At 30.9% G+C, this 11,240-nt stretch overlaps 1 protein-coding gene across 3 annotated transcripts in view; it reads right to left on the reverse strand.

The window, feature by feature from the left end:
- The window catches only part of Tbce (Tubulin-binding cofactor E), a 73,933-nt gene extending 63,137 nt beyond the window's left edge, over positions 1–10,796 (reverse strand). Inside the window, exons 1-3 of one of the 3 annotated variants that reach the window (XM_035359736.2) lie at positions 10,664–10,771; positions 6,247–6,395; positions 247–359 (exon numbers count right to left, since the gene is read on the reverse strand). In XM_035359736.2, the coding sequence (XP_035215627.1) occupies positions 247–340 (94 nt within the window). In that variant the 5' untranslated portion in view covers positions 341–359; positions 6,247–6,395; positions 10,664–10,771. Of the gene's footprint in view, positions 1–246; positions 360–6,246; positions 6,396–10,663 lie in introns of all 3 variants that reach the window. The other 2 variants (XM_085814795.1, XM_035359735.2) reach the window with 2 other exon arrangements.
- Positions 10,797–11,240: the final 444 nt, after the last annotated feature.

Raw genomic sequence — 11,240 nt, forward strand, 5'->3', positions numbered from 1 at the left:
TTGGTATGTTTCTTTGAAGGCCTAAAAAAGTTCAAAGTCTTTTCCCATATAAATTAATAGTATTTGCCTTTTAATTTTAAATCATTTTGGCTTACAAAAGATTTCATAGGAATGCTGTGCTTACATAATACTAGGAAAACTTGTATATCTTAGTATTAAATATTGGCAATAATTAAGCTTATACATATTCAATTTTTATTTATAAATTTCAAGAAAATAATATTAATAAAAATGTTAAAGAATTACCATCTACTCCTAAAATCTGTCCTACATACAAAACTGTACCATAGTCACCATCACAATGAATTCTAGACTTTATTTTTATTGCAGCAGTTTCCATATTTACCTACACTAGAAACCTGTATATATACATAAACATAAGTAAAATATACAGAAAAGATATTCATAAAAAATACAATAAATTCAAATACATTCTCATTTCATATAAAGTACATTATATTTTTCAATAAAACATTCTTTTAGAACTTTGAAAATATCCTTCACAAATGGAACTGTAATTACAGATGATGAAAGGATTTGAAAATTCAAAGATAATTCACTTTCTTGCTTATCAGCAATAATTTTTCCATTTAGCAAAATAAAAGCATTTAAAACATATATATGTTGTTGTTGCTTATGCTCACTTGTCTGATGCCGTCAGCCCAACCCACGGAAATCCTCACGGCAAGGAGCGCTAGAATATACCCGTCGTTCGGAACAACCTTGAGCACCTTAGAGATGACAATGCGATTTAGCTCAGTTCCACCCCCAGTTTTGATGGAGAGCACTTCATTTTTATGGTTGGTTGGTTGGGGGTTTTTTTTTTTGGCACAAAACCCATGGGAATTATATTGCACCAAACAAAATGTTGTGGATTCTCAAAACTTAAAATAATAAAGATAAGAACACGTACAGATAGAAAACTCTATATTCAAAGGATAAATTTCACTTATATTTATCTTCAAACCATGATGTTATTCATATTGATAATATGAATATAACTAGATTCCAGTTAGACCTTCTGAAACACAAATTGAATTCAGGGCATTCAAATAACATGGTAAAACTTTGTAGCTTTTAAAAAGTTAAAAATGTTAAAATGTGGATCTTCACCAACTAAATCTTTTGTTGAAATCTTACAATTATTAAAATATTAATTTTGACAGCAATTAAAAATTAAAATGTGTTTAATGGTTGAAATAGTATTGCATTCAGCACATACTGGTTAAGTTTTGCCCATCAATAGGTACCTGTGTGTTAGCCTTGTGTGACCTACTCCTTTCAGTTTAGGGCACATTTCCAATGTTCTATTTTAGGTTTTTTATATTTTGTAATTTATTGGTTAACTGCACATCCCAAAGCTTTTGAAATTTCATCAGAATTTTCCTCCCAATCAGAGTGTTAATATCTGAATAGTGGATGGGTTGGTTGGTTGTCTGTTTCACAGGCGTATTTTGCAGCGATATCCGCCAGTACATTTCCTTTTATACCAACATGACTTGGTACCCAGAAATAAAAGATCCAGTAACCTTTGACCTTGAAGCTAATATTGAGCTTCAGCACTTCTACGCTTAACAGATTTGTGTTATTCGCATATGATTCGAGAGCTTTTAGCACACTCAGTGAGTCTGTGTAAATAATGAAATTTTCCCGGTTACAGTAGACTTTAAGGTATTCCTTGTAGTATGGCAAAGTTGTTTCATTTATGGTAGCCTGAGTAGTTGAATGTTATGGAAACCCTATTGTGACTTAATCGGGTGCACGATTCTGGGAAATTTTGAATTATGGGATGTTTTGTAAGTGCTTTTGTGGTGTGTGTTGGTTTTATTGTTTAGACGGTAGAATGGCTGAATATATTAAGATTAATTTGAAGTTTCTGTACGATTTTTAATGAAAGGGGAAAAGAGCATTAATTGACTGGTGTGTAAATGAATGTTTAATTTAGTAGCCACTATAAGTGTCCTTGAAGGATATGCGTCTAGTCGAACGTAAAAAGCGTTTAGATGGATTTGAATGGGTTTGTAGGAAGAAAGGTTCAGATGTGGCAATGCCGATATACGGACTCCAGTTCAGATAATTTTAGGAAGTTTTTGGATGCTGTTAAGGAATTTTAAGTGCCACAGACTAAAGATGAAGGAACTTTTAAATAGGGTAAGTGGATATTTGCTTTTTGTAGTGCTTAAATGTATAACATGTTTTTCCTTTTTTATGTTATTTTATTGTTTGGTTTAAAATGTAGTTTATTGAGTTTATGTATTTTTTGTTTGCCTGTATTGTAAAATTGGGTACACCTTTGACTTTTTAAGTGAAAATACAGTCAAAAGTCGTTAATTCAGACACCCATAATCCAGAATGATCTATAATCCGGACCTCAAAGCTAGAAACTTTCTGCGCATGCGTCAACGGATAATGCGTTCACGCATGCACATTTAATGTATAACGGACAGTAGCTAAGCTAAAATTATCTAATTATCTCTTTCAGTTAATGTTGCAGATTGTGTTGTTCCTTAATCTTTGAATTGGATCCGGCTTATTATTTTTTGCAGACTGTTAGAGCAATTTTATAAAAGTAAGCTTGAACTTTCGATTATGTCAAATAGAATTTCCGATGCTGGAGCTGCCAAGGCCAAAGTATGTTTCAATGTCCATCAAACAAAAAGTGGAATTGCTGCAAAAAATGGATAAAGGCATATCCTTTGTTTCTCTAACCATTTCGAAATCTGTTTATCAATTTCACGTTACTCTGCCGGGGGAGGGGGGGAATGTCGCAGCACTCAATGAACTGGAAGTTGATCTGTCAGCACTATCCATATCTTCACGGCAGATGTTTTTATTTTATTCAGCTTATAATTCCTTACTAAATGTAGTATTTCATCTCGATGTATTCCGTCTTTGATAGGATTTAAATCAAATTCCTTGTCATTATAAATATCAAGAGCACACATCAAATAGTTTTCTGGTTGCAATTTTCTAATTTCGACTATGCGTAATGTATGCTTTATGCATACGCGTGTTGAAAGAAATGTTTAATAAAGTAAACAAATAAATATTAAGCTTTTTTTTTTTTTTTTTTTGGTAAATGTTGATACCCTTTAGATCATAATTGCTCTTTATTTCATAAATTACGGTTTCATATTTTTAATTTTATAATTTCTGCATGCCATCTCACCAGATTTAAACTGATGATCTATAATCCGGAATCGCCAAAGTCCCGAATATCGATGTGTACATGGACAAAGTGAAGGGAGTGCACAATGCAAGTTTGTGCAATTCTTGGATTTTTTTTTAAGTGAAAATAGGTCGACGTGTACATGGATAAAGTCAAGGGAGTGCCCAATGCCATTTTTGTGCAATTTGGGGTTTTGTTTTAAGTGAAAATAGGTCAATGTGTACATGGGTACCGAGTTTGTGCAATTCTTTGTCCTGTTATTTTAAACTCGGTATCCATAAGCCACCAAAAATCGCCAAGTTTTGACAAAGGGTACACTAAAATACACTTTTACCATTTTTCCTATGGTGTTTACCTATGAAGAATAGAGCTAATAGTAGAGCAACGATCTCCACAGTAAAGATGGTACAAGCAAGATGAAGTTTCCTTCCCTTAATAGTATTCTTGCATATGAAGGCAGAGCCGATGTAACCCTGGGACTTAGATCCATCGCTATATACTGCAAAATAGTCATTGAAAGCCTGTCTATGTTATAGAAAATCTGATTGTATATGACAACACTGGTGTTACCATTAGCTAAGTTGGGAAATGTGTTGAGAAGCTCAATGTGTGCATCTTTCCAAGGAGGTATTTCTAAATACTTTACCACTTGGACTTTCACCTCATTTAAGTCATGTTCTTGCATCCACTGTCAGAAGCATAATCCAAAAGCAGGAATACAAGGACATGCTTAGTATAGCAAATAAAACTGGTTATCAAGCACTGACTGATTGGCTGTGTATGATCAGAGAAAAGTTTTCATCACTTTCTATTATTTTGTAAGGCTCTTTAGTTTTAATGCTATAAGTACAAATTTTCCACAGTAATTGTTTCAATCTATTACTGTTCTGTCTGCCATATTTTGTCTATTAATACACACTTTTTCTGATGGGAGTATCCTCCATAACTTTGAAAATACTACACTTGCAGTTCTGTAGAAGGTTTTAATAATTTTAACAATTATTAAAACCTTAATAATTATTAAACCCAAATTTTAATATTTTTTTTCAAAATACAAGAAATATAGCAATAACAGTCAACTGATATCCTATTTCATAAAAACAAAATGTGGCTTATCGAGAATCAGTTAAAGTTACATTGTTGGAAAATGCAGATGTTTTAAGTGTATTGTTTTAGCATGCTCATCTATAACCTCCACCACTTGGTGACAATTTCATGGTTGATGAGATGATATTCAGTACTTTTTTCCCTCTAAGCTATAAGAGCTATAACACGAAAAAGTTTGCCTACTTTAATGGAATTCTGAGACAGTAATGATATCAGAAATGTTACCGAATACAGTCAAAAGTCGTTAATTCGGAAACCCATAATCCGGAATGATCTATAATCCAGACCTCAAAGCTACAAACTTTCTGCGCATGCGTAGCGTTCACGCATGCGCACAGGCATTTACGAGTGCGCGTAAGACCTTTACAGCTGCGAATATGTTTGTGCGCATGCACGTTTAATGTGTAACGGACGGTATAAGCTAAGCTAACATTATCTAATTCAGTTAATGTTGCAGATTGCGTTGTTCCTTAAACTTCGAATTGGATCCGGCTTATTATTTTTTGCAGACTGTTAGAGCAATTTCATAAAAGTAAGCTTGAACTTTCAATTATGTCAAATAGAATTTCCAATATATATTTACTAATATGCAATTTGTATCTACAAAGCGAAAGTATGTTTCGAAATCTGAAATCTGTTTATCAATTTCACGCCGCGGATTGGAAGTTGATCTGTCAGCACTATCCTTATCTTCAGAGCAGATGTTTTTATTTCATTTGGCTTATAATTCCTTACTAAGTGTAGTATTTCATCTCGATGTACTCCGTCTTTGATATGATTTAAATCAAGTTCGTCGTCATTATAATTCGCTTCGGATAGTGAAGAAAGTGACCCAGAGGTTATTGAAAACGAAAACATTTCGATTGACAAATTAGTCGGTATTCTCAACACAGCAATTATAGGACTTGAACAGCGGAACTTTGTAACTAAACACGAAATTATGTCTGTTTAATAGAATTAAAGAGAAAGTATTATCACATGAAACGAAGCAACTTACATTGAAAGAAATGTTTAATAAAGTAAACAAATAAATATTATTTGTTATTACAATTTCTTTTTGTAAATTTTGATACCCTTTAGATCATAATTGTTTTTTATTTCATAAATTACGGTTTCATATTTTTAATTTTGTAATTTCTGCATGCCATCTTACCAGATTTAAACTGATGATCGATAATCCGGAATTGCCGAAGTCCCGACGAGTCCGGATTAACGACTTTTGACTGTATATTGCTGAAGCATGCCATTAATTAACAAAATCAATATGAAAGGAGAATGAAAACCAATCCAACCACAACATGCAAATTATTTCATTGGAATTTTTAATTTATTTTGCTGACGCCACTAACAGCATAGTGGAAGTTAAACAGCTATTTCATTTTAATGAGTTAGATTCCATCAACATAGGAGAACGCATCCAACTGGATATTAATGCATTATATTATATAAAGAAACATTTTCTAACACAAATGAAAAATGAGCTTATGAAGAATGGGTAAACAACTAAGACGACGACTCTACTGAAATGCCTATATGAGAATTAACAGCTGAACAATTATCAAAAGTTATTACAATGGTTAAAACTTTGTCACATATTATAAGCACTGTTAGAATTGATCCCAATGTTAAATGTAAAATTCACCTAACAGTAAACAGTACAATTCATCGCTCAAAGAAAGGTTCTTTCTGATTTTCCGTAACCTTGGTTTGAACATATGGCAAAAATGCTGTGCTTTTGTTATACTTTATTGTATTAACATGGCCATAGTCAACTTACATATGCACAAACCATACATAAGTTTGAGTACATGAAGATTTATATACTTTATATTTAATCTAATAGTAGTATCCACTGGCTGTAAAAATGTAAATATTGGCCATGTAGATTTTTCTTCCTCCAAAAAAAAAAAGTTCTTGCTTCTAATAAAATGATTCTTTTTATTACTATTTAGGAGCAGATTAGTACTTACAAAGCCATAAAGATACCCAACAAACATTTTTTGCCAAAGTCAGCAGAATCCAAAAGCAGAATCCAAAAGTCACATGACTTTGCCAACTTTTTAAAAGGGTCATATGACTTTGCCAACTTTTTAAAAGGGTGCAGTTAATCAGAAGGTACCTAAAGAAATTCATGAAAAGAAAATATGAAAGAAGAAAATTGTTCAGGCATTAGCAGTGCAATTTTTAGAGAATAAATAATGAATTACAAAATGTGCATTTTTTAAACTGTTTCTAATAAACACATTTACATTTATTTAACTAATTTTATTTATTGAAAAACATGGAGGAAAAACATTTTGGAACCAACTGTTATTTTTTGTATGTATGTAGTTCATCAATTAGTCCAATTTCAAATAGTCTGATATACTGACAGAATTGACAACCCACACTATAGGAGATACTGTTCTATTTAACTATCAGTTTATTGTTCTCTGTTTAATGATTGCTCTATTTAACAATCAATTATAATTACATTAAAGACCCTGAAAGAAAAAAAAAAAAACAAAAAGCAATCTTTACACTGATGTATATCATGTTATGTTAATGACAAAATTTTGAATTTTTTCTCATGAAATATGCCATTTTCATTCACAGAACGCCTTAAAATAGTGGACTATAGATTTGCTGCAGTGCATTAAAATAGTAAATTTGTCAAGTGTAGAAAATTCTGAGGATAATTTTGCAAATTTACTAATTTTATACATATTTCATATATATACAGTACAAAGTCTGTAATCCGGACGTCCATTATCCAGAATAATCTATAATCCGGACCTCAAAGCCACAAACCTTTTTTTTTGTATGCTTTACGCATGCGCGTTTAATGTTTATGCATGCGCGTTTAGCACAAAAAAACGGAGCAACTTAAACAACTTACATTGAAAGAAATGTTTAATAAAGCAAACAAATAAATATTAAGCTTATTGGTTGATCCTTGGATTATGGTAACTTGGCGATTTTTTGGCGAAAATTTGGCGACCAACTCTGCTACAGCAACCCTCTATTTTTTTTTTTTTTCCGCCGCCATTTTGTCTTCACAAAGTAAAGACATGTTTCTTTTCTTTTTATTTACTGAACACTTTTTTCAACAATCTACTAGCCAAATTACACTTATACTAGAAATTTTATGTAAAAAAACTGCTTAATCATGACAAATATTCACTGCAAAATTGGGAAAAAGTGCACAATAGCAAACTCCTTGCGCGTTTTTCACAATAACACATACGCATAAACCATGTACACGTCGACTTATTTTTACGTTACATCCCAGAATTGCACAAAAATGGCATTGCGCGCACTCTTCACTATATCCATGTACACTGCTTTTTTCTCATAAATTAGAAAAATTTCACGAAAATGCATAACAATTTTCTGAATCTTTAAACCCGGTAAAAAGAACATATATGAAATTACCTTATCGCGAAAAAGTATATACCCTTTCCAAATATGAACATTTCCACGTATAAAATAAATAAAATATCTAAAAACTTTTACCTCTAAATTATCTATTATATTATAAATGTCACCAACGAATTCATACCGCAAACATTACAAATACTTAGTGTCAAATATTTAAATTATTTCCATGCACGTTTACTTCAACTAAAATGTATACCAAATGCCTACAAACATAAAATTCACAAAATAACTATCATTTAATTAAAATATCACTAAACCATGTACACGTCGACTTATTTTTACTTAAAAAAACATCCCAGAAATGCACAAAAATGGCATTGCGCACACTCTTCACTATATCCATGTACACTGCTTTTTTCTCATAAATTAGAAAAATTTCACGAAAATGCATTAAATACTTAACGTATACTACTCAAACATATTTCAAAATACTACAAACATATAACTCACAAAATCACGATCATTAAATTAAAATATAATTAAATTAAAAAACACTACTTAAAATATAAATAAGCACATACATTAAATTAATAAAAATTGGATTACAATCCTAATTACTTTAAACTAAATCATTGCTAATAACAATTTTCAAATAATACCATTTTAATTTATTTACTCCTTACATTTAGAACAATGCATAAAAATAATATCCTCAAATGATTAAAAATACTAACTTACCTAATCTTCATTACGTCGCTGCAGTACTACTGCTAATTTCTAAATCCTAGATCCAGTAGTCAACTGGAAGTCTATTCACCAAGTAATAAGAAATTAATAAAATTTCACCTATACTCAAACTACTTTCAGCAAACCACGTACCCTTCCTTACACTCCTTTTCACAAAATGTCCATTTTCACCATATTTCTTGCACCGCCATTTAAACTTGTAATATCCTTCCTTTCACGTGGTCGGAAGCCATCATAGCGGTGCACTCACTCACTCACTCACAATCTCAACTTATTATTATTATCAGATAAACGCATTAAAAATTTAGAATTCACTTTACATAGCGCCATTCAATCCGAAAATTAATCAACACTATTTCACACAACACACAATGAAGCTTTTCCAAATTAACCCCCTTTTCCGATTAAACAACTGTAATTCGTCCATTAATGTCACATGACATATCTCATGATCTCTCATTTCCCTCACGCAAAATAATGCGTAATCGGAATTGAGTGCTTCTCACATTATTACCAAAGTCCTAGGTAGTAACCTTTATCACCTCCAAAATGTCGCCAAACTACCAGTTACCATATTCCAAAGATCAGCCAGCTTTTTTTGTAAATTTTGATACCCTTTAGATCATAATTGCTCTTTATTTCATAAATTACAGTTTCACATTTTTAATTGTATAATTTCTGCATGCCATTTTACCAGATTTAAATTGATGACCTATAATCCGGAAAAACCCTTAATCTGGAATCGCCGAAGTCCCGACGAGTCCGGATTACAGACTTTGTACTGTATATATATGTAAGAAAATTAAAAAATATGTAAAAGATTAAGTTAGCAACATAAATTTTCCTTCTCAATTCTAAAAATAGTAACCTCTCTCTGCACTGACTCATTTCTAAATTAATTTAAGTCATATGACTGTTACATAATTCTGGTGATGTAAATGGAACTAAAACTCAAGCAGCCAATAGTAATTTTACAGTAATATTAACTATCCAATCAAAATGCATTGAGAACAAAAACTAACTCAATCTGAATTAAGATTTTATCCTGAACATTACACACTTGCTTTCTACAAATTGGCTTAGCTGAGCTTCAGTCTGCCTGCTCTTTCCTTTTTATTGCAAATCTGTCAAAAATGTAAGCTTTTTGGAATAGGCACATTTAATGTGCCATTTAGTGTGTGGCCACAACATGTTTGCTGAAATAAAAAATGAAGATTTAATCTGTCTTCGCCTCCAGTTTCCTATTCATTATGGATCAACACTTCTACGCCATCAAATTTCTCGCTTCTGACTTTATCACATATATATATATATATTTTTGATGTACTCGCTTATTATCTTTATATTTAATATATTCTGTTCTCACACAGCTACTTTGTCCTCTCATAACTTTTCATGATGATAATAAATTTTAATGTTTATTAAATGTTATGCAATATGCTTTAATTTTAGCATTTTATAGTATCAAAATAATAAAAATGATAATAAAACCTTGCTTAATATATAAATATAAATAGAATCAAATATTTTCATGAATTATCGATATTTTATTTTTGATTATTATAATTAAAAGATAATAATATTATAATTACATGCTAATAATATAATATGTATCCACATATATTTAATCAATTCATTACTCAAACACATTTTACTTTGGCAGTAACATACGATATCACATTAAATTCAACTTTTTAAAATAAGTTACGGATCGCGGCTAAAATATTCTATATAGAATAAAGAATCATCGAAAATATTGATGAAGAATTATGTGAATTAACATAAACAGTATGACTGTAGTATGAAAGCATATCATACTACGAATGCAAATGATTTCTTAGGGTTTTTTTTAAAACTCAAAATTTCGCTAACACCTCAGTTGTTAGGAAAATTATAAAAATAAAAATTTTGGGCTCTTATGAAACATACTGCAAAATATTCTTCCCCCCCCCCATACAGGAAAAAAAATTAATTCTGAACAAACATTGATATCATTTAATTCCAAAGATGTATAGATTGAGTTATGAGGCAGATTATTAAAGTAATGACTAATATTTTTCCTCCCACTGGTGATATATAAGATATTTTATACATTAACCTTTTTATCTCATGAACACAGATCATATAAATCTTCTACGAAAACAAGAACCGGTAAGTCCACACACACATCTGAGAAAATTATACTCATCAGGGCACTATAAACATAGATCTGACATGTAAATATTTTATAAAACACATTTTATTTGGCAAATTTTATTTCTGAAATATGAAATAACTTACTTTGTACACATTTAATCCAGAAAATTTCCTTAAAATTTTAAATGACAAGAAAATAGACAATACTCAACTAGTGCATCAGCTTACGAAGTCTTTCTCTTCAGAAAGAAACATTAAGCAGTAGTAAAAATTAAAATATGGATAGGTTAGAGCTACTAGAGATACTTTATAGTAGCCTTAGGATAGGTAAAATGCAACATGTAAGCCAAACATTTATTTATCTATTTTGAGGGCTTATAATAGTGTCAACGCGGTTCATAATTTTTAAAAAAGTTTCAACTTGATTTCCATAATTTAGCTTATTACGTTAACGCCGATATAAAATTGTACTTTTGCAAAATTAATCATATGATAAAAATTGAAATTGGGTATGACACGTAATCTAAATTAAAACTGAAACTGGAATGACATTGAAGATCACTACACATGGTTGGTTACATTTACCATTTACCATAAGTATCGTAATATGGATCAGTGGTATGTTATCTGTGTTATTTTTAATATGTTAGTCGCAGATATTCTGTTAATTCTTTTAATATGTCGACTAGGTAATTTGTCTAGTTAGATAAATCAGGTTGGA

The sequence above is a fragment of the Stegodyphus dumicola genome, chromosome 4 (assembly GCF_044657685.1).
Source record: "Stegodyphus dumicola isolate Sdum_Otavi_A_Nest chromosome 4, ASM4465768v1".
NCBI classification, from domain to species: Eukaryota; Metazoa; Arthropoda; class Arachnida; order Araneae; family Eresidae; genus Stegodyphus; species Stegodyphus dumicola.